Genomic DNA, 24,265 nt, shown 5'->3' with positions numbered 1-24,265 from the left:
ATTATGAGTCTCCCTCGTGGGTTCTGTGCACGATGCCGACTGTGCAGCAGGTGCAGAGATCTGTTTAATTGGCAAGAGAAGGCATTTTCAGGCAGCTTTACAATTTGCCCAGGGAAACTTGCAGCACAACCAGATGGGATTAAGAAGCAGGTGATGGGACCACTTTTATTAGCAGGCATTGTTCTTTTTGCCTTGCAGATATCTTTGTGCTGATTGCTTCAGTGCCTGTGGTTGCTGTTGGGAACCAAGGCAATGTTCTGGCCACATCCCTCAGAAGCCTCCGCTTCCTTCAGATCCTGCGGATGCTCCGAATGGACAGGCGGGGTGGTACATGGAAACTTTTGGGATCAGCCATTTGTGCACATAGCAAAGTAAGTAAAGAACCTCCAGGGCTTAACTGGGGCTTTGGGAAGAGATGTTGAAGGGCAGGAGAGGGGATGCACAGCTACAACAATGCCTTGGGATTATGCCAGTAGTTCAAGCAATGGTTTCATCCTTTCAACTTTATTCCCTCTTCCATACTCTGAACCATTTTTGCCCCTAGTTTTACATTTCCCTACCCAATAGTGGTGCTGGGAAGTTATGACAGTGTTGATTCACACAGTCATCACAACAGGGATTTTGCCTTTAGACTGAAGAGAGCAGTGACATCCCTTCAATAGTGATGTATGTTGAAATCTTTGACAGAAACGCCTCTGTATTTGCGACACAGTTCTAGTGGCTTCTCAGGCTTGCCTGATCAACAGGTGGAACAGAACTCTAGAGGAGTGAAAAGAGACTGGTTAGCAGAACTGTGTTTTTGGAGGGAGCTACTGATACAACTTCTCTTTGGAAGCATGGGCCAGACTATGCAAAGCTGTACACAATGTAAACCCTGACAAGGAAAATTTCTAAAATCTTTACTCAGTCTAACTTGATGCAATAGTCTGACACATCCTGTCTCACACCAGACAGATACTTTGTGTTCTGGCATGGCCACCAAACATTACTGCAAGTCTAAAACTATCTGCATAAAAATCCTCTAGGTGAGATTTCTTATCTGCACTGGGTGTAGAAAAACTGCATATACTCTGTGCTGTGTACTGCTTTTTCTTATCCATGAATGACATTCTTGACATTTTAGGGGTTTTTGAAAATTAAAATGCCAGCTGGCAAAGCTGACTTCACTTCCTTGTAGTGGCTGATGAGGTTACCCACCCTGCTTCATTTCACACCAACTTCTGTTTCTTCCCCATATAAATGTACTGTGAGGCAGGTAACATGTCAAAAACGTTTCTCAGCAAACTAAGATCACAGAAGAGGTCTATGAGCCAAAGACACTATTTATAAATTTTTCAAGGCTTCATTGTGTAGGATTTCATTCAAAGGTTCCTTGTCTGATTCCCCACTATCTTCTTTGGACCTCAGCTGACTGATGGAGATAAGAAGGGATTGTGAGAACTTTGCTCCACTGAAGAACTGAAGAACTTCTTCACTGAAGAACTTTGCTTCACTAGATAAACAATTTTGATAACAAGGTTAACCAATAGATTTCCTTCTGTGGTTGCACTACCGAAATTAGCCAAGAGAGTTGACTTAATTATGAAATTCTCAGCTACAGCTTTTTTTTCTTTTTCCATTTCAAGTGCAGTTCTCAGAAAATGAAATGAAGTGGATTATTGATTTTTTTTTTACCCACTTTTCAATATGTTCACCAACAATGTTTCTGCTTTGGCTGGATTTTAACTTAGGTTGCTGATCTCCCACCTCATTGAGAGTAGCCACACACTCCACTTTAGTCAGTCTCTAAAATAAGGGAGCTCAGGTTTTGTTTTCACACAGGTGGTTTTCAAACTCTGTTCTTATCACACTAATTAATAGTGAAACCATAATTCCTGGTGAAACCTGCTTTCATGTTCCTAAAGAGAAGGAACTGCATCCTGCAGCCTTAGCTCCCTGGAGGTAGGGAGAGGGCAGAGCTGATGATTTGCCTGCCAAGATTGACCAAGCCTCGGGGCAGCAGGAATGGGAAGAGTCAAGGTCAGAGCCAGTGCCCTGCAGCACCCTAGGCCATGGGTGCAGCTAAGCCTTTAACCCAGCTTTATTCCCCTACTACTGCAGATTGCTCCAAGCTGTTCCCAAGGAAGATGCCGTGTAAGGCCTAATTCTTATAAATCTCTGCATTATTTCCCAGCAAGTGCTGAGCTGGCCTGGTCACGGACAGCTCTGCTGTTATCCTCAGTGCTTCTGTCTTCTCCTGGAGTTTACTCTACCACCGTATTGAGACTTTTTTCAGTCCCTCTATTGTCCATCTGTTTATTTTGCAGGAACTTATCACAGCTTGGTACATCGGGTTCCTGACACTCATCCTATCCTCGTTTCTTGTTTATCTGGTTGAAAAAGATGTTCCTGAAAAGGATGCTAATGGGGTGGAGATGAAGGAAGAGTTTGAAACCTATGCAGATGCACTGTGGTGGGGGCTGGTGAGTCAAAAAATACCTTATCCTGTTCTTAAAAACTTTATATCCAAGAAGAGATAAAGTATTGATGTTAGGGATTACAGTATAAGTGCTGCTAAATTTCTGTGAGGAGCACGTTACTGGTATAACATTACCAAAGTAGGGATGTCCTTACAACCAATTACTAGATGTATATCTCTGTTGATTTTCAGTCAGAAAAAGACCCTGAGGTGTTTAAACCAGAGCTGGCCAGACTGGAAGGTGCTGTTGATTCTCTTAAGCAACAAGGGGCCTTGCAGAGTGATCTAGATAGATTGGAGCATTAGGCAATGTTTAATGGGATTAAATTTAACAAGACAAAAATGTCTCTGGGATCTTATGTCTTGCATGCATTCCCCAAGAAACGTGCCATTGGTAGTACTGAGCTAGAGGGACCTTTGATACATCTGTTCTTGTCTCTTCTGATGAAGAGATGAGTAGCTGGTTTGTGCCACTGTTCAGGTGATCACAAAATATGCCTGCCACCTGGTAGACAAAATTCATGTTGCTTTACTAGCAACAGTTAGGTCAGCCTATATCATTCTGTGACTATTATACAATTCAGCAGTATATTTTTTTATTAATGCAGTTCACTCCTAAATGGTGAGATCCCTCTTTCCCTCCCATCTTTATTTATCAAAAGATCCTAAGTGTTGCATGGAACACCCGGATATTTTCATATCCTTGTCTAATAGGACATTCAGGTAAAGTCTTACTGGTGAGAAAATGTACACAGTTAGAAATTAGCAATTCTGCAGCAAAGGAGTAGGTTTTCACAAAGTCACCTTTGCTTAATGAAGACTGGGACTTCAGGGAGAGGTAGTCCTGATGTGTTGTTAAAGCTCTGTAAGCTTTTAATCAACAAGTCCCGTTCCTAACTGTGCAGTAATGATGGGCAGGAGGTGCACTCTGCATGCAACATCGCATGGAGTTCCCTTTCAACAAAGACATCCTAGAGAGGCAGCTGTTTTAAGACTAAATCCACTGTCCACGGTGCAATGTTTCTGGACTACCATGCCATTAAAAAAAAATTAAAAAATCAGTTAACCCATTGTCAAAATCCTCTTTTAAGAAGCTGTGCATGAACACCCATAGAGCTAAGTGCGTTATGCAAGTTTCATGGCAACATTTAAAGCAGAACTGCTGGCTTTGTTTTTCTTATGGGATGTTGTGGTCATTCTACCCACAGATCACCCTCGCCACGATTGGATATGGTGACAAGACCCCCAAAACATGGGAGGGACGACTGATTGCAGCTACATTTTCTCTCATTGGAGTGTCTTTCTTTGCTCTTCCTGCAGTAAGTACCTTCCCCCTCCTCTGTTAGCCACAGCCCAATGCTCTGGGCTTGTAAAAGGAAGGTAGAATGATCAACATTCTCAGTACACTCAAAATCCCTTTTTAAGTAGTAATTCAAACACTTGAGCTATACTACACAAATAAATCAAATTCTTTTCTTCCTAACTCCCCATAAAGACTATTGGGAATAATGTCATTCCAACGCTCCTTGAATCATATGTGGGCATTGTCTGAGACAGCGCTAATCGTCACACATCAAAATTAATCCAGCAGGTGAACAGTCTGGGAAATCACAGGGCAGTTCTTGAACCTATATCCTGGCCTGGGCTAGTTTACTGGTGTTGACATAGCCACACAAAATGTATTTTTAAAGGATTTCGGGGCCATTGTTTAACAATTAGGGTTGGGCCCATATTACCCAGTTTTAAACACTTGCAAGCTAGACATCTACATTTGAGTGACCATTACAGACCAGTGGTTGTCCTTTTTAACCAATGCAGCTCTACAGAACATTTCATCTCACCTGTTTCCCTTTCTTCCTGGAGGAGATCTTTGACGCCTTCATTGAAGTGCTGTTTCTTCCCACTAAAATGAAAGGCAATTTAGATAACAGGTGACAGTACAGGTATTTTTGATCTAGCCAGGCTAATCCTACTCTGACTGCTTAATAAATGATCTCTAAATTGCTTTTGAAAGTGTATTTATTCTCTTGTGTTATACGGGCCAAATACGTGTCTTGTCTGCAAAGTCCTCAGGTAAGAATGAGGCAAGATCTGAGTGAGATGAGCCAAATAGCAAGAGAAGCCATCCAAGTCCAGAGTTTAGGATACATTTCCTTTAGACTGAGACTTGTAAAGAATTTCACAGAGGATGGGAACTCCCACACACCCAAATCCAGAGTATGGGTATCATAGCTTTTTTATCATAGAAGCATAGTTTCAGTCTACCCTGGGTGGAAAGTAATGCACCACACAGACACCTCCACTTTGGAAAGGCAGTAGACATTGAAGAAGCTGGTTGAGGACCATAAAAGGCTTTGGTATGGCCATTAAAATCTCGTGTCTCATGAGCGGTGTGATGGAAAAGACATGCTGTACTGCCATATCCACCTCCACCTACAGACCTGCTTCTTCTCATCACTAATCCATTTTTTTCTGAGTAAGAAATGTCAAACATCTTGCATCACTCTATGCTTTCAGGGCATTTTGGGCTCAGGGCTGGCATTGAAGGTCCAGGAACAACATCGTCAAAAACATTTTGAGAAAAGAAGAAAGCCAGCAGCCGAACTCATTCAGGTTTGCAACCACTTATCCTGTCCTTGAAAAAGTGTTGTGTATGAAGACTGCTACATCATGTTAACAAAGACCCTCACTTCCCCTCTGTCCAAATTCTCATTTCCTATTGCAGGACATGAGAAGCTATGTTTGATGCCACAAAATCACAGAAAAAAAGCTGCCAGAAACATATACTTTCCAAAATCCAGGTTTTGTCAGTTCCCTGGAGAGAGTGATTTGATATGCAAAGTGATGTTGTTATTGCTATGAAAACAGCAATAGAAGTAACACAATAGGCAGTGACTGCTTCAGTCAAGGCAAACAACTGTAAAAACTGAAACACACCCTGAATCTTCTGTTATGTTACTGGACAATCAGAGGATTCAATGGAAAGAGACTCCTTAGCTCACTTGAGCTTCAGTTATGGCCTTTGTTACAAATTCAGAAAATTAAGATTAAAATTACTAGTCTGGGGGCTGACAAATTTGACAGAAGTTGCTCTTAGTAGGCATGGAGCACGCTGTGACAGCAGTGAAGCAAATGGCATCGATTCCACAGAGGCACAGAGAAAGTTTCTGTGATATCAGATGGAAGTGTTGGTTCTCAGGAGTGCTCAGGACCAAACCAGCCCTCAGGAGAAACAGGCTGAGGGGCATATCATGCTGTTCTCTTTCAAAATGCTCCTTGGCAAACAGAAGTGGCTGCAGGGATGAGTGGTGAATTGAACTCAGCTTTTAAATTGAAGCATCTACGCTTTGTGGGTAGATAATTTAGCTACAGTAATTTTTTAGGTATGCGCTTAGAGAATTTTGACTGAATCTCAGTGCTGAACCAGAAATTTGCATAGTAAAATTTCCTCTGATGGTACATTAGAGAGTAAACTAGCTTAAGCACTTCCAGAAATATTGGACAAGTCCAGCAGTGCTTGAAGCTCTCATAGACATACCAGACAAGAGAATAAAACCAGTTTAACCCAATGTGATGTCTTGTTGATGTCAGTGGTTCTTTCTCATGTCCTGTCTCCTTTAATAGCCCTCCCAGATCATAATCCAGTGTAAATAATTTCACCATACAATGACACTTATTTGGTGTGGCTGATTAGTAGTTAATTTCCAAATAGTCATTCAGGTGCATTATGTTCTTTGAAACAACCTGGCTGCTTACCTCACACTAATGATTTCCTCTCCCTTCTAATTCAGGCTGCCTGGAGATACTATGCTACTAACCCCAACAGGATTGATCTAGTTGCTACCTGGAGGTTTTATGAATCAATTGTGTCATTTCCATTTTTCAGGTAAGTGCATTATCCACTTCTCCATCATCATTTTATGTGAAATATAAGTCAGGACAGGATACGTAGACTTCATATATATCAATGAGGCTGTTGTAGGTAGCAGAGAGTTGCCTGTTAACTTTCTGGGTGAGAGTGAAAAACATGGGTTTTGGCTTCTGGATCCATTTCTTCTCCTTTCCCCCCGTGGGCTATATTAAGGGCACACAGATAACTCCATCAGGAGCTCTCATTTTGGCGTTAAACAAAAGAGAAGGTTGTCTCACCGTCAGCTTCCCTTTGTAAGACTCTGGAGTTTATTGTCCTGGAAATCTCAATTTCTCCATCTGTAATTTTGATCCTGATAAAGTTTAAGCCCTGGATTTCACAGGCACCTGTACTTCTTACACGCTCTATGATACACTTGTGAATTTTAAGAGACAGGCTACGCTTAAAATTCTTATTCTTCTCTCTAATTCAACTGGCCTGAGAACAGTGTTATTGACAGGGGTGGCCAGGGCATGTGAAGATAACTAATGCCTGTTAAATGCTTGTTTTTTGGCAATACCAATTACTGTAGGGGATAATTCAGTGGAGCACAGCCAAAGCACACTTTAAACTGTCTCTCACTGAAACTATTAACTGGAGGTTCACAAGAAAACTTTGCTAGGCAGCTGGGGTCATGGTTTTATTTTAATACCACTTTTGAGTTCTGTGGAAAGCTTTCCATACATAAAGACATTCAGACTTCATGGACACTCCTGTCTTTACAGGTGTGAGTCTGTCTGATCCTCACTTTCCTTGCCTGTCAAACAGGCACTTTCCTCACCTTGAGGTCTTAATTTTTTAAAATGTTGGCACTAAGTAAGCCAAGACTTTCAGCTATAGACTATCAGTTTCCAATAATGTGCATTACTTCTCCAAGTTTATACTTTAAACTTTCAGTCTGAAAAAAGTGCCCTCAAACTACTGCTCAACTCAGTCTCCACATTTAAGTTGTGTACAATGAGCTAATACTGCGGCTCCAGCTGTTGTTCAAAACTGACTTGCATAAACATTTCAGGCTCCTGCCTTCATCAATTACAAATATTAACTTTTCCTTTTTCTTTTTTTTTTTTTTAATTCACAATATATTTCTTTAGGATTGATTTCATATAGGCCAAAAAGGAAATCTCTAAGAAAAAATACAACAAGCATTTAATTAAGGCTCAGTACCTTTCCTTTTCTTTATACCTTCTCACTCTCTATCTATTTCCACATTATCCATCACAGAGTGATTTCTAGATGGTTTTTTTGACCTCAGGTTTTGTTCAGAGAATAATTCTCAGGCTTTCCTGGAGTCTGGACTGATTACTGTGATTTCAAGCTTGTTCATTGTGTGTAGGTTATTCTGTGATTCAAATGCAAACTGAAATTTAATAGGTGTTTTGCAAATAAAGACCTGGCAGAGAGGGCAAGGGTTCATTGCTCACCAAAGACTGGATTGCCAGTCTAAGCAGCAAGGGCTGTTTTCAGGAACCTATATCACTTTCTTTGCTTTACTTTGGTTGCAAATGTGGCTTTTATTCTGCTGTTAGTTACAGTCACAAAACAAAAGAGGTATATAAACCATTAGCAATATATTAGTGATTCTGTTTTAAAAAATCTACTGAATTTATGTAATTTTTCTCTCCTTGCTTTCTTGTAATGCTTCCTCTCTTCTACAAAAGGAAAGAGCAATTGGATGGTACTGCCAGGTATGTAGCTGCCATTATTGTAGCCTTGTTTTAATCCAGTTATTGGAGGATGCAGGTTAAATGGTTCTTTGTGGATTCATGAGCTGTTAACCAAAACATGCTACTAACACCACAGGTAGCCATCAAAACTGATTAACCAATCCATTTCCTAATTTCTTGCTTTTTTTCCCAATTTAACAACACAGCTGAAATGCTAATTGTACAAAGACAGTGTTGCTTGCTGATTGTATGTAAACAGCTTTATTGTTTGTAATTATTAATCATGGTCTAGATTTCTGATCCATGTCATAGAGCTAAGGTTAGCATCCACATTGTTCTGGGGTGAATTCAAAGTTCTGTTTCATGTTATTGCTCAACCGTCCTGCACAGACTAATGTTGCAGGGTAAGGAATCAAGTCGATTCACCATGTGCAAAGATTTCATGGCGATAAATACTAAGGTGGAAGGCTAAAATGGGTCAGCAGGATAGTCAATCTGTCTGGCAGTACTAAAAAAGCTACATTGGTGTTGAGGCCTTGGTCCCACCCCTGCTGAAACAGATGGGGAAATACCCAGCTACTTGGGGGAGTTTACAAGCAAAGAGAATGAAAAAGCCATCAATCCTAATACTGGTCAGTCACTGAAGGCTACAGCAGAGTGGTTCTTGTCAGTCAATCTGCAAGGTCTCAAATGGAAATCATACATTCATAAGCCCCTCCAGCTAAGTTGAAGATTCAAAAGCATATAAAATAATTCAACACCTTAGGTCAAAAATGTGAAATACTTAATGCTAATCTGCTATCAACAGATCACCCACAATGAAAGTCAATGCCAATTAAAGGATAAATAGTTCCACAGACTCACACTGAAGCTATTTCTATTTGCATCCCTATGTACAGCACAGAGAAAAAGGTCAAGAACAGTAGCAAAATTTGAAAGCTGTTAGTCAGAGGACAGGCCTCAGTTCCAACACCTGGCCTGATTAAGAGTTCTGTTTTTCTTTTTGCTCTTTAAACATTTCATACAACACATGACAGCTTCGATATAGGAAGCTGAAAAAAAACAGATCCACACTTGTTCTCCTATGAATTTGGGGTTCAAACCTCCTCTAAACAGAAAATAAAAACCTATCCCAAGTTTTCTTACAGTAGAGACAAGTGTTATAGTGTTGAATCATTAGGAAAAGATGATTTCCACCTCCTGCCACCATCATCATGAGCTAACCTGCTCCTCTTCAAAGACTGTCTGGATGAGAGTTACCTATTTTGTGAACTCTCATGAACCTGAACTACTATACATCCATGACACTGCTTGGGCTAAGCAGTGATGAGCAAGCTCAGTTCCATTCTTGTAGATGTGTAGAGATTTTAGCCATCTCCAGGGTTGGCAGACACCTAATTTTGGCCTTTAATATGTAGGAGGAAGCTTAGGACATTAAATCCTTTTGCGTATGTAACTTCATACCTTGAGCCAAAACGTGTTCTGACTTAGATACAGCAGCAGATTAAAATTAGGCAAGTGAATGCTGCAGTTTGCTGTTTGTCACAGCCCCCCGAGAGAAGCTCCTGCACCTGCAGTGTCAAAACAGTTTGTGGAGCAGCTTCTGAGTTGCTTTATCTTTCAGACCAGTAGAAGGAATCATGTAATCTTGATGTGCTAGTTTAAAAACTGAAAAGTATGACTCACAGCTCCAAATCTTTAAAATTGTAGTCCCAGGGCCCCTCATTCTGGCTGGATATATCTCGCTTTTATGTTGTTACATATGTAAAACCCTCCAGCAAAATCATCAGTAAACCTGTATTGGAGTCTTCCTGTTAGTAAGAATGTGTTTATGGAAATAAGGATTCAATAAGAGGGTTTGGAAACCCTCCAGGTAAACAGGCAAATGATGGTACTTGTGGGAGCATCCATTGACTTCAGTAGACATGGGACTGAGCCATAAAATCTGGTTGTTTTGACAGTCTCACCTCCCTTCTCTCATAAAACTCGTTATTTACAGACCAGATAATTAAAAAAAAAAAAAAGAAAAAAATTTATCTTTCTCCTGCAGTGATTTAGCACAGAAAGTATTACTCGCACTCCACTGCAGTCCGCATTTAAGGCTGTATTTAAATAAATGAGCAATAAGGGAGTATGGTCCTAGTGGAGAGATCAGCCCATAAGTGCACTCAGTCTCTAGGTTCTTGCATCAGTTAAGTACTTAATGGGAAAGATGTAGTAATAAACCGCATTGTCTGAACAGTGGTTGAAAAAGGAGAGAGAATCATTGGTCCAAAGCTTTCCCAGAAGAGTCAGAAAATTTAACTGGTTAATAAACTAAAAATGAGGCCTGACTGTCTGAAAATTCGGGGAAGGATAGCACTTTAAGCAGCAAGGTTTCTGCTCTGTGGTGCAAAAGCTGTTTAGGAACTCCACAGTGGCAGAGTGGAACTCTGCGACAGATTCTTCTAGGTTCCCTGCTTGGAAGCAGGAGCTGTTATCACCACAAGGTCACAGCCAGATGCAGCCCCTCGTTCTTAGACCTCTTGGGAAAAACACAGGAGAGACAACAGAATGGAAGAGGCCATTTCAGAAGTTGGATCTCAAGGCAAGGATTCAGGGAAGGACTTGGGGTAGTAGAAAGCAAATAAAAGTGGCAGCAGCCCAAGGCTCATCACACTTTTATGGAAAGCTCCCTTTAAACTACACTGTGAAGATGTGAGATATGATGAAGAGCATGCTGGATCCCCTTGAGCTAGACAGTAAGCTGGGTCATGAAAGCAGTGAAGTGGTACATATGATGCTGTTAAGAGCATTTCCCTTACATGCCCTTTATAGTCCCCAAAAGCAGGAGGAACTGGGACTGTGTTGTTCATTGCTCACTGGTGGGGAGTTGACTGACTTCATACCAGAGATGCTACTGGCTTTTTCTTCCTTAATCTATGCCTTAAACTGCCAGCATGTGAAATCTCAGATAGCAATTGCTCTTCTGTATGTATTGCAAAGGCTTTTCATCTGTTTAGCTCCCAAGAGGGAAGATCTATGAGAAAAATGTTAATGCTTATTTCTACTGGAATGCAGCAAATCACTCAGAGGTGCTTGACTTATATATCCCAGCCTTTTGGATGGGCCTTTGTTTGATGGACATATCATTTATTTTGGACCAACTTTTTATGTCTGTGTTTGAGGAAGGAATAGTGGAACTGATTTTTCAGCACTGTTGTTAGCAGATGTTCCACTGATTTCCACCTGTTGAAGAATTTTGAATCGCTTGTATGTACAGTCACTTTAGCAAAGGATTTTGAACTTCTAGGGTCTTTCTCCTAATCAGCTTGGTCCACCAGTAGAACTAGACATCAGGAGAGCATGTTAATTCCTAGATCTATTATTATGTGATAGCGGAAAAGTCATTTATCCCTGTTTCCTTATCTCTACAAGATGAATAATATTTCCCTGCCATTAGAAAGTTGGTTAGATTTTTTTAAGTGCAGAATCAATACTAGTCCTTCCTATTATGAGAGTATGAAAGAATGCATATAACATGGTGCATTTTTGTATTGCAAGCAGTAAGAGTATAATGAAAATGAAATAATATTTTGCAAGGTGGAAAAATTCACTGTCAGCATTTCTTCTTAATGCATCTGCCCAAAACAAGAAGAGGGAAAAAGCCACTCTGATCTGCACACTACATTAACTACAAATGAAAGGCTATTCCCGTTCTTTTTCATAGAGCTTTTCATGAGTAATCATTAACGTCTCATCTTAATAACTTTTCTTCACTTTACAGTAATGTCATTTTTAGTAGGGAGTCATTCCTTGGATCAAGCCTCACCAGAAAACTTAGGTATATACATTCAAGTAACAATTGAGTCTTACTCTTTTCATATTTCTTGCATGCCATTCTCTGCCTGCACTTTCTGTTTTTACTACAGTAATTCATCTAACCACTGTAAAAAGTAAGGGGAGATGAGACTGAAAAGCTATTTAAGCATAAAAAAGTTGCATGTCCTTTCAGATAGTTCATTGTTCTGCTGTTCAGAAAACGTGGGATCTAATCCTGACTCTGCCAATGATCTGCTTAGAAACAAATGTTTTTCTCTGTTTTCATAGAATGCGAATGATACTTACTCTGCAAATCATTTAGAAATTTACTGCAAGAAAAATATACCTTAAGAGCTAAATGCCATGTAGCCCCAACCTTGCCAACACAAATTCATGCAAGTCACTTTGCATTTCAGTTCAGTGAGACAACATCTCTGCCTGTGTATTTACAGGTTTTGGTTCAGCAAATGGAAAACAAGTGGATGCTTTTGATCACCTGAATAAAGCTAGTGACATGCTTAAATACCTTGCTGAACTGTGACCTAAGATGTAGAGCAAGAACTTTATCTTCCTGCAAAGAAACACGGAAATAATTTGTAGCATTTCAGGAATTTGAAAGACACATCATCAGAAATACTAATATTTTGACTAAATTGTCAAGCATGTTCTTCTATTCCACACAAACATCTTGCTGTCATTCAACTTTAGCTCTTTGTTCTCATTCCCACTTCATTCCACAAACGTGAAATCATCAACACACAACTCAGCTTTCCTAGCACGAGCTCTTCAGCTTCTGGAGAGCTGCTAGTGAAACACTCCATTTTTTCACTGGATGATTAGCCCACGCAAAATAGTCAAGACACATGGATTTTTTAGTTTGGTTTGTTTTCTAGTGGGTGACACATGGAGATACATTCACTGCAAAGTAAAGACTGGGTCGACGTCCACATGGTTTCTACTTACGTTACTGGCTGTATCCATTGGTGAAAGATATCCATCCTGTTTTCATCAATAACTGAACTTGGATTATTCTCCCCATGGATTTGCTTGCCATTGCTTATTTTTACCCATTTCCAATCACTTTAGAAAGTGTGGATGAGAAGACGGGCCAAGCAAAGGCCCTTAGTGTGCATAAGTGCTCTTTCTGAAGGACATAAAAGCTGAGCTCAGTTTAGGACCTGTGTACATATTTCTGGGCAAATAATCTGGATGGCAAGTGAGTTTGGATTTAGAGTGATGACTACAACTACATACCAATGAGGACATACAGCACCAAAGCCTGTGGAAATTGTTTGGCTAAAGAGGGTGTTTCCACCTCAGACATCAGAAACCTGCAAATTTAGACCTCAAGATTCAGGGTGAATGTGGCTTTTTAAATTAAGACATTAGTTGTCAAGAAGTTAGTCAATTATTTTGAAACTGAATATTTTTGTTAGTTCCTCTTTATAGAAAAGAATGTCACCTGATTTCCTTAAAAGGGCAAGTAGATTGGCCAAAGTTCAGAAGTACCTTGGAAGTGCAGAATGCACTTTGTTTTAGATTAAGAAAACACATCAGCTTTGCAAGATCAGCTGAAGGTATTCAGTGAAGGATTTATGACTGTCCTTATAATATTAGTTTCATGCTAATTTCTACTGGGACTAGTTCAAAAGAGAATACTTCTGGAAATCTCATTCAGAATGTTTTCTTGCCCAAAGCTAAGTTCATCCATATAAGCACAGCTGATAATGTAGTAAAATATTGGAGGCATGACTGCCTTTTACTACCAGTTACTTGAGAACAACTGAATTTAATGATTAGCTAAACTGGAAAAATATGGAAAAAATACCTGATTATTTTTACTCCTTGTTTGGTGAAAGTGGTAAATGCATGGAAAAGGGCTGTGTTTGTTTCAATGTCAGCATTAATTCATTATTTTTCTTCTCATACATGTACCATTTGTTTATGAAATGCCAACATTAGGCAAAGCACAGAGAGGAGAGTACCTGGTTTGCATGATGGGATGTAACTACATTATTTCCTTGCATGACTCTTTCTGGAAAAAGTATTTCTAGTTCAGTGGTTCCCACTCTTTACTGTGAGCAAAGGTAAAAAAACATCTGCTGCAGAAGTCACCCATCTCTGATATGTCCAGCCACCATATTCATCTCTCAGATGTTTGAAAATAATTCCCAGTGCTGTTGGGGAGAAAGAATCTGAGAGCTGAATTGTTGTTTAGCCAGGAAGCTTTACAGCCAAACTGTCTGCACTGCTTCTGCCTTCCTCTTTTTATGGTGATCTGTATCTACCACAGAATTAAGGTGTTCTAGTGCTGGGACTCTGCTTCAAAGACAAAGGTGTTAGGAAAATTTTTATTCCAGCACAAGGGAGAGGATGCAATAGCATGCAAGACAAGTAATGATGGTGTATCCAGGCTAGTCCAAGAAAATACTCAGCACTTTTATCGGCATGTTTGGGATGCATTTGAATCCTCCCATTTTCTGGAATTGTGCTGGAAGTCAGGAATCACACTTTATTGAATGTGGGGAAGCCAAATGAAGTGGGATAGCTGTCCCAAGGGGAGGAAGAGCACCCAGCATCAGTAGGAGGAGTCTGAAAGACAAGCAGCAGTACATGAACCTGTGGGTGGGAACCACTGTCCTAACCACTCTCATGAAGGATGATGTGATCTGCGCATGCTTCATACTCGGAGACTGAGCCATGCGCATGCTAGTTTATGGAAGGAGATTGTGTTATGAGAACAAACGCTTCCTAAGTCTTTTTAAAAAGCACAATGAAAACAAAAACCCCAGCAGACCCAGATTTCATGGCTTGGAAATGAGAATAAAGTCCATTTTTTCTCTGATGACAGCTAGTCATTATCTGGAAAGAAGCTTGGGTTTTGTTTTATTTTGTTTTGTATACAACATACTGTTGTATTTTATTATGTGAAGCTGATGAATTATTTTCTGATGAGTCTACTGCTCTGGCTGCCTGGATATGAACACAATTGTCTATATTTATTGCACAAATGTACTGTTATGAATCTGAATGTTACTTTAAGGGTTAATCATCAGGATTCAATTGATGTGGAAGGTTTCAGCTTAGGTAACTTTAGCTTAGACTAGAGACATGCTTTTTAAATGTTTTCTCCTCGGGATCTTTCTGTAGTCAATAACAAGAGACAAGTTCCCCCAGCTTTAAACTCATCCTGGAGTGAAAAGAAGCTGAACTTTACCCTGTAGGCTGCTAACTTCCCACTGACTATAGATAGGAGTCTAAAGATTAACCTCTAGACAAGACATTTAACTTTTTGAACAACTTAAGACAGATCAGATGAGTTTTAGCTCCTGAACCTAAGATGCTCAAGGAACAGTCTTAGGACAACAGTTTATTCCTAAACTGATACTGACCCTTTCCTGCAGGTCTGATCCCTACAGGTCCTTGCAATGCACTTTATGCCTCTTTTTCTTTTGGTAAGGAAGGCAGCTGTTACAGGAGTTTTGGGGGACAAATTTTGAGAGAGCTGGATGTGTTTTTTGAAGGACTATGGAAGTTTCTGGAGAGAAAGTGAGAGGCTACATGTAATGACAACTCTTTTCTTCTAATATAGTATTAAACTCATTTTATAAAAAACAGGAATCCTCTCTCACACCTATTTTTCTGCTTTATCATTCAGGTTCTCTGCCTTAAACAAATTCTTCTCTTGAGAGCTTCTCTATAGTGTTACTAAACCAAATCTTGTGACATTTAATATGTTGCTAGAAGCCAATATGTAGTATGTGATTACTTCTTGCCTTTGAGGAAATCACCTCATCACTGGAAATCTAGCAGTTTCACTGCTAGATTTCATCCTTCTAGGAACTTCTTTCTTATCCTGGAAAGTCCTTCTGGAAGCCCTTGAAGGAAGTCGTTCAGTCTTGAAATCCTGAAAAATAGGTGGACTACAGTCTCCCTTTCATTTAGGGTTCATCTATCATTGGTGACCTGCTAATCCCCCACCAGGAAAAGCTGATCTCTAGTTGTATATAATTTTTTTTCAGACCTAGGGAAATACATCTTCATTTTATTATCACTGAATAGATCTACCAATCCTAAAACTACTTCAGTTTCTTCCTTCTTATAGCTTATTTCACAGTCTCCTTCAGTCTACAAAGATCATTATCATACCAAGCATGCTTTATTGCTCTGTCTTTTTTTTCTTCACACTGAAGATGTTACAAGCTCACTTTCTCTAACATCTTTTAACACTCAGCTAGATTTCTGGTGCATTTCTTTGCATTAAAAACCTTTTCAGTGATGTGCCAAAATTCCAGACTCCACCATCCTTCTCAAAATTAATTCCTCCTTCAAACTTTGGTTTTATTACTATTGAGACATGAGAACTTCTTTTCCCTACTTTACCACCAAAAAAACACAGACAACACATTCAGTTGACTTTTAATTCCTCACCTTTATTTTTTATTTTATTTCAAAACATGCCCACTAGCTGTTGTCTTCTCCTGTATATATTTTTACTGTATACGCTAGATAAGTGCTTGAAGAATCCAGATTTCACAGAAATAAATACCATGGAGTTGAGACATCTATCTTGTAAAGAACTACTGCTGTCAGACATGGCCTCTGAAAGAATAGAAAAGTTATAGTGATGCAGAAAGATCTCACAGGATTCTCCCTGTCTTAGTTAGAACAAAACCCACTTGTTGGGATCTGCACTCACTATCACTTCAGCCTTTAGAGCAGCTTGGTGGATCAAAGTTTCAACCCAAAAGCTAGTACTACGGAAAATATTTTTTAAACAAGTGCTTGAGACTGAACATAGAATCACAAAATCATTTTGGTTGGAAAAGACCTTTAAGATCCTTGAGTACAACCATAAAGCTAACACTTCCCTAAGTCATGTCCCTAAATACCTCATCTACACATCTTTTAAACACCTTCAGGGATGGTGACTCCACCACTGCCCTGGGCAGCCTGTTCCAATATTTCCTAATATCCAATCTAAACCTCTACTGGTACAACCTGAGGCCATTTCCTCTTGTTCTATCCCTTGTTACTTGGTAAAAGAGACCAACCCCCTCCATACTACAACCTCCTTTCAGGTAGTTGTAGACAGTGATAAGGTCTTCCCTCAGCCTCCCTTTCTCCATGCTGAACAGCCCCAGTTCCCTCAACTGCTCCTCATAGGACTTGTTTACTAGAGCCTTCACCAGCTTAATTGCCCTGCATATTCTGTGGTGACTAATTTGCCACAGATATCAATAAGCAACATCTCATATTTTTCTACTGGGTTTTTTTCTCCATATGTGTCTGCACTTTGTATATTTCCTCCCCCGCCATGAATTCATCAAGAAATTACATTACAGCAAAGTCTGAGTAAAATTAATAACATTTATTTAGACTGTTTTAATTCTTCACTCAAATTCATGCTTTTCTCACCTCACATCATTGATTTCAGGCCTGGCAATGCTTCTGTTTCAGAACTTGCTATGTGTCTCCATATTCACACAAGTCCTTCTTAGTTGCTACTTCCATACTTACACACACATGCACTTTATACTTGCAATGACTGAACACGTGTTTGAATGTATTAGGCTGCAGAAATTGCATTCACAAGTACGGTCATGTTATCAAGAATAAAATTCAGAAGGCCTGAAAAAACATCCTACGCAAAGATGTAGTACTTCCATCTTCTGTGACAGGGAAGCCCATATTTCATTACCTTATAGGTCAAAGATACATCAATCAGAAACAGATAGTAGAGATGAGGGCCTCTGTAATTCATATTAAAAAAAAAAACAAAACAACAATAGCTGTGATCTTCAATGCCTCAGGTCAGATAAGAACTTTTTATGCTGCAAATTGCAATATTCCTACTAGAGTCAATACTCTTGTGAAAGCTACAACATCATCACATGTGTGTTTATTCATCTCACCTTTATCATCTTAAGAGTAATGTCCTAAGAACTTGCATTGTGGTGGGATACTACCACAGACAGAGCTCTGAGACAGAAATAGATCCTTCTTTCAAAGAGGTGCACCAGTGACACCAGAGATCCTAGAACACAAGAATAAACAATCTGAAGAAGACTACTCCTTAAATAGAGAATAAATAGTTCTGTGAATGAGACCCTTTACTTGAAAGGTCCGCATGCAAAGTCCATCTTTGTCCACTATGTCCTTGCACAGTGGAGCATCCTCACGCTTGCCTCTCTTGCCAGCAAATTTAGTTCAGCTGAGCACACTGCACAGATACCTCCACATATCTATGAAATCTCTGTCTTCTGGTCCCCAGTGATGTTCATCCTTCAATCCTGCTCCCACCTGAGGCTCTCAGGAACCAGATAACTTCGGTGCCTTCTTCTCTTCCCTCATTCAATCTGCCTACCCCAGTGTTCTGCATAGAAGTGCTTCTTGACCATGTGTATACAATTCACCTCTCCCCAGATGCATCCCACACTTCAATGGCCAGGAACGGGTGAAAAGGCAGGTGCTTTTCCCATGGCCTAGCCCCACATTTTTTAAGCAAATGTGCAATCAACAAATATTTAAGCAGCAAAGTGAACAAGCAAATAAAATATTTATGCCATCAATCACCCATGAAGTGTTCAGAGCATATTTAATCCAATACACCCATCAGCAAAATCCTTTTGTATTGCACTTTTCAGTGTATAAGTAATTGCCTTTAAGATTGTTACAGTCATCAGGCTGTCAGAAGGGTTACTGATACTGGTGAGATGGCAGGTAGATGCAATTCTAGCTAGGTGTTCTCACTGAAGGAAAAATGTCTTTGGTCAGTAAATCTAGAAGAGGACAGTGCAAGGAACCATCAGAAGAATTATATCTGTCATTTTATTAAAATTTCATAGGTCACCTCAATTTCTAGAATAGTGGGAGATGACTGAAAGTGAATGGTGAAGAGAACTGGATACTTGGCCCTACCATGTACCTGCTAATGGCTTGGCAATACCTTTGTAGTGTTTTCCTGATAATTTATTTGATTCACAGCACATCTGACTTTCTTTTACTGCTGGCTATGCACATGAGTTACTCATTTAATAGTCTGTCAAAGTTAAAGAAAGCACTGAACAGGGAAGGCCAAGCACCGTGGTCATTAGACAGTATAACTGCCTAAGTAGTGGTGTTTCTCTTCTTAACAATAAATCTAATGCTTCAGGCATGCCACTGGAGCTGAAGCACTGTGATACATTATGTAGAGAGGATAGCAAGACCCTCTGGTAACATTTTCAACATTGATACAAAAAATGTTAATAAAAAGCAGTTAATTATCTGTGGAGCTTAGCTGTTGCTTATAACGACATTGATGTATTATGGTAGCCCCAGCAGTGTCCTTGTGTACAAAACATTTCTTTAGCCCATTATGTACTTAAAGCATCATAAAAACAAGTGGAAATTGTACAAAGGAGGAAAATGATTACTTTTGCTTATTTTGTAGCCAAAAGCTGGGTCTCTTGGATCGGGTTCGTGGTACCAATACTAAAGGAAAGCTATTTACCCCTCTGAATGTAGATGCCATTGAAGAAAGTCCTTCAAAAGAGCCTAAGAATGTTGTCTTGAATAATAAGGAGCGTTTTCGCACTGCATTCCGAATGAAAGCGTACGCTTTTTGGCAAAGCTCAGAAGGTAGTCCATCTGTGTTGATTTATTTCTATCCATCCCCCATTTTCCTTTTTTGCTCTGTGTCTTCTGTTGAAGGTTTGTGACTTTTCAAGGCCATGCATGGCCCATCCCTTGTTTTATATGTCATATTTGTGGAAGCTCCAGGAAACAAATGCTGGAGTCCAGACAACACAATGCTTGAAATAAGACACTGGCTCTCCAAAACCCAGCAAATGATGTGGGATATAGCCAGTGATGGAATCAATCTATTTGAGCGGGAACAAGAAGGCATGCTGGAAAGTGAATCTATAATATATCCCCAAAAAAAGCACATGCTATGTTAATGTAGCTCCTTGCTAGACTGCATCCAGTCCTGCACTAGCCTGTGTCCAGGTACCAGAAATACCTTCTCACCGCAATCTCTTAAAACTTGTTTTATTAAGTCAAGAGCTGTTTCCTTCCCACGCCCCCTGAGACTGCTGCCCCTCAGCTGATGTCCATTGGGTGTTCACGCAACACAAGAGGGTGTTTTTCCTCTCAGCTTCCCTAGGCATACATTTTCCTCTTGTTGTCTATAGTGTCTCAAGGATTTCTAAAGAACAATTTCACCTTTATTGTGCCAGCTGGCATCAGTGCATGCTGGGCGGACTACCATGGGTGTAGTTTGAGTGTTCACACCAGGAAATTATTTATCCTCTTCCACAAAGATACGTGAGATCCAAGTAGTGTAAGTGGGATGGCAACTTGGCCTGTGTTTTCTGCACCTGCTTTAGCCTTACATAAAATAATCTTTGTGAAGATTTGTAATTATAAAAGCTCCTAAAAGTGGGAACTTCTAAATCCATTGGAAAGGAAGAAAAGCTCCCAAGTTTCAGAAATTCTGGAATCTGAAAGGAGATCCCTCAAATAATTAATCTTACAGTTGTCCCAGCAGAATTATAAAATCCTTTTCATAACCTGACCAGAGAAAGAAGAACCTGCAAGAGAGGTTCCTTTACTAAATTACACTTACATTATGTAGTGCCTTATGTAGTCAGCGAGACCTTCCTCTATATATTGTGTGGTCAGATGTTCATACAGGCTCTTTTTTGACCTCATTTGTAGATGCAGGAACAGGAGAACCCATAGCAGAAGAAAGAGGCGATAGTAGCGACTTCCTTATGGAAGATATGATACCCACATTCAAGACAGCCATCCGAGCTGTCAGGTAAATGTCTCTGATACTCCTCAATGCTTTCCTTTGCTCTGAATGCTTGTGTTTCAGGAAATCACATTACTATCTTGCTACATGTTGATTCATTGTTACTGTTACTGCTTTTAAAAAATATAATAGATGAGCTAATTCTAGATGTGCTGAAAAGCATGAGACAGACCCTGTCTAAAGTACTCTGAAAATATGCAGGAAGGAAATTTTTTCAGTAACATTAACCATGTAATTTTTGCAAGATACTCCATAAATATGTTTATTATAAAATAAGATTGTATACAGATCCTCATTAAAATATGCTATATAATATCTTGCTCAATTTAGTGACTGTAGTATTATGCAAAACTGGAATTTTCACTTCATAACAAACTCTGATCTGACTCAACTCTTTTTTATTCAGAATTCTATGAGTGTGCAATATACTTTCCAGCTGTCATATTTTAATAGACGCTGAGTCTCCATTTCAGCAGTCTTCAGCTTGTGACATGTGTCATCTCTATTTGCGTATGACAAGAGATATTCCCTAGGGTTAGAAAACTACTAGTAAGGCTTGATGATGTGTTTAGCACATCAAGCACGTAGAATTCATCCACTGACGCTGTTGCTCCTCTGATCAGTATTTTTTACTCTCTTCTCCTGAAAAAATGTCCCCATAGGAAAACGCTCTGCTTTCAGTGAAATTGCTTTTTATTCCAGAAGTTGCTAAGTTCTGGGCCAGGTACTACTACTTTCCAAGTGAAAAATTGCAAGTCTAGAGTGCCCTAAAATTATCTTCTCAGAAAAGCTTCACAGAAGACGATTATAAGTGTATTAGTATATACTTACATGTATAGAACCATATAATATATTCTTCTAGTTCTTTTCCAATTGATTGCAGGAGAACCAGTCAGAAAAAGCTCCAAGTTTTCTGAAGCCTGCTGGAAGCCACGTTCCACAGGCTTTGCTCATATTACCCATGTCTGCTTCCCTAATACAGGAAGTTTGTCCTCCACAGTTTTCCTTTTTCTTTCCCTGATACCTGCTGGCTTTTAAACACAGATGATACATCTGTGCTGATTTCCAGCCCCACCTCCATGGGACATGCTATTTTACCTTTATAAAAATTCCTTTCCCATATCGTGTCCCAGTCTAATTAACTCATGCAATTTCCCTTTAAACTCAATCAGGTTTGGGTTTTTTTTTCTTCCTCTTGTATAGTTTACTGCAAACCTGAATGTTAATGGTAGTAATTCTTTCAGACAAAACCGCTTAATGGGTTTTCAGGGTCATGATCAAGGAGATTTTAAATTGAAATTGCTAACAGCATAATTCCTATTTTTCATTTATTCTTTTTTTTAAAGTATAGTTTCTGTGTTAACATATATCACTTGGCTATAATAGGCATAGGTATAATTTTGAAATCTTGAAAGATTTATAAGCAACAGAGTTAAAAAGTCAAAAGCCCATAAAAAGTCATAATAGAGTTACCATTACCAAGTGAATGCTTATACAGATTTTTTAAAAATTTTAAAAAAACACCAACTCTGAATAAAAAACAGATCAGAATCTTAACAGATGTCAGCAATTCCCAAAGTCAGACCAGTAAGAACATGGAGACTCTACTGAGAAAGCAAATCCTCAGATCTGGCCAGCACTGGTCTTTGTTATAAGAATTCTGTTATTAATTACTAGGGCATTTTATAATAATAGTAATCATATTTATTATTAATCAATTTATTATTATTGCTGTTGTTGTTGTTATTATTATTATTATTACAAAAATGACAATAATGTTATTCTGCTGTTTTTTCAAGAAAATTCAGACAGTTCTAACGCTTTTTATTTTCTCCACAACTTGAACTGCTTCTGACTTCTTAACTTCTACATTAGTAGCTAATTAACATTTCCTATCCAAAAGTTTCCCAGGTGCAAAATGAAAACCAAGCTGAAAATGATTCAGCATTCTATATACTTCAAATGAGCTTTATAATGGCTGAAGCAGAAAAAAGAAGTTTCAGCTTCACAGCTTCAAAATCTCCTGTGACTTGCTCAAAATCAAATTCCACAAATGATTTTGTAGCTTTGAACCATTTCTAGTTATGGTGATAGCACTGAAAAAGACATTTTGTGTGCATAATTCATTTTAGCCTATTATATGCAAATTATATACACTGCTAAATACAGATGTGGTATGATATTAGAGATTCTCTGATTATGTTTTATTGCCTTGTTTTGAAATAACATGCTCAATTTCCAAACCTCCAGCGCATTTATCAATTATTCCATAAAACTGCAAGTTATCATTATGGAATTTATATAAGATGTTAGTAATTTTTCTGTTTATTATGCAGAATACTACAGTTTCGTCTCTATAAAAAAAAATTCAAGGAGACTTTGAGGCCTTACGATGTAAAGGATGTGATAGAGCAATACTCAGCAGGGCATCTTGATATGCTTTCCAGAATAAAATATCTTCAGGCAAGGTAAGAATCCTTTGGTAAAGGTGGAAATTGTATAGCTGGCAAAATACAAGCATAATCGACATATTATATTTGCTTACAAGACCATCCAGAAGCTTTGTCTTTGCATAGTATAGCTGGTCAAGAAGAAAGCCTTTTCCCCAAAGAATAAAGGCAAGTGAGCAGCTAGCAGCAGAAGACACCACTGGCTCGTATTTAGAACACGTACATTGGAGTAAAAAGTTCTGTGGATTTTCTTGACCATTGCCTTATTCGATTAGGGCTGTTTCTTTCTTTCTCCCTTTTTTGTGGGTGATAAATAAAAGCAATAGTTGCTCAACATAGAGCATTTATTTGGGCTGTATTCTCTGCTGACCTGTGCCTGGTGAAACATGTCATCGAAGAGCAAAAACACATCAGCAAAAAACCTTTTACATCTTCTTCGCTTAGCTGTAAATTGACCTATATGAAAAAAAAAAATAGGAATTTCAGACCTTTATGACTGTTCAGGTGCAATCTGAACCCACAGTTGTTTTCTCACAGGAGTGGTTCATCCTGATATGCTTTTGAGGCATGCCTACAAAAATTTGTGCTGCTTGCATCTTGAGTCATGGGTGCAGGTCACAGCTTGAGCTAGTAACCTTGTCTGAGGTTGACCGCACATGTTTATATGCATGTAAGTGTATTATAATAGTTCAGTCTCAGCACAGCACTGTTCACATTTCATCAGCCCCACCCCAGTCACTGAACAAAATGTCATGTAGAGATACCCTTGATTTCTCTCAAGAATGGGCTGAGCAAGTGCAACTCTTGCTGCACATTTGGACCTTATCTAGACTTGCCTTGACTTCTCAAGGCTTCTCTGGTTCTTCTGCTAAACTTCATAATTTCTTAATTCAAAGTGCTTTTCCATGTACTGGGCTATCTCATTTTCATGTATATAACATGTCTGGTTCCTGTCTCAGTATTATTTTTCTAGAAAAGCTGCTCTCTTTAATTATATACCATGAACCACCACTGTTACTCTATAAAATGAGCTCTGCATTACATGAGCTTAAGTTTCAATGCAGAAATATCTTTTTGAACTCAGAAAGTTCAGGAAGGCTCTGCATCTATGGTGGGGTCTACACACACCTTATACTGGACATCCTTCCTTTACCTCAGACTGAAGTGTTTGGTGATTTT

At 39.2% G+C, this 24,265-nt stretch overlaps 1 protein-coding gene across 2 annotated transcripts in view; it reads left to right on the top strand.

The window, feature by feature from the left end:
- Positions 1-24,265, top strand: part of KCNQ3 (potassium voltage-gated channel subfamily Q member 3) — a 214,968-nt gene that overhangs the window by 179,024 nt on the left and 11,679 nt on the right. Inside the window, exons 4-13 of one of the 2 annotated variants that reach the window (XM_065050202.1) lie at positions 199-371; positions 2,307-2,462; positions 3,667-3,777; positions 4,976-5,071; positions 6,250-6,344; positions 8,030-8,056; positions 11,802-11,858; positions 19,272-19,459; positions 20,540-20,642; positions 22,973-23,104. In XM_065050202.1, coding sequence (XP_064906274.1) covers positions 199-371; positions 2,307-2,462; positions 3,667-3,777; positions 4,976-5,071; positions 6,250-6,344; positions 8,030-8,056; positions 11,802-11,858; positions 19,272-19,459; positions 20,540-20,642; positions 22,973-23,104 — 1,138 coding nt within the window. 2 annotated transcript variants of the gene reach the window in all.

This window comes from Columba livia, chromosome 2 (genome assembly GCF_036013475.1).
Source record: "Columba livia isolate bColLiv1 breed racing homer chromosome 2, bColLiv1.pat.W.v2, whole genome shotgun sequence".
In the NCBI taxonomy this organism is placed as follows: Eukaryota; Metazoa; Chordata; class Aves; order Columbiformes; family Columbidae; genus Columba; species Columba livia.
This window is presented reverse-complemented; position numbering and strand designations above follow the sequence as displayed.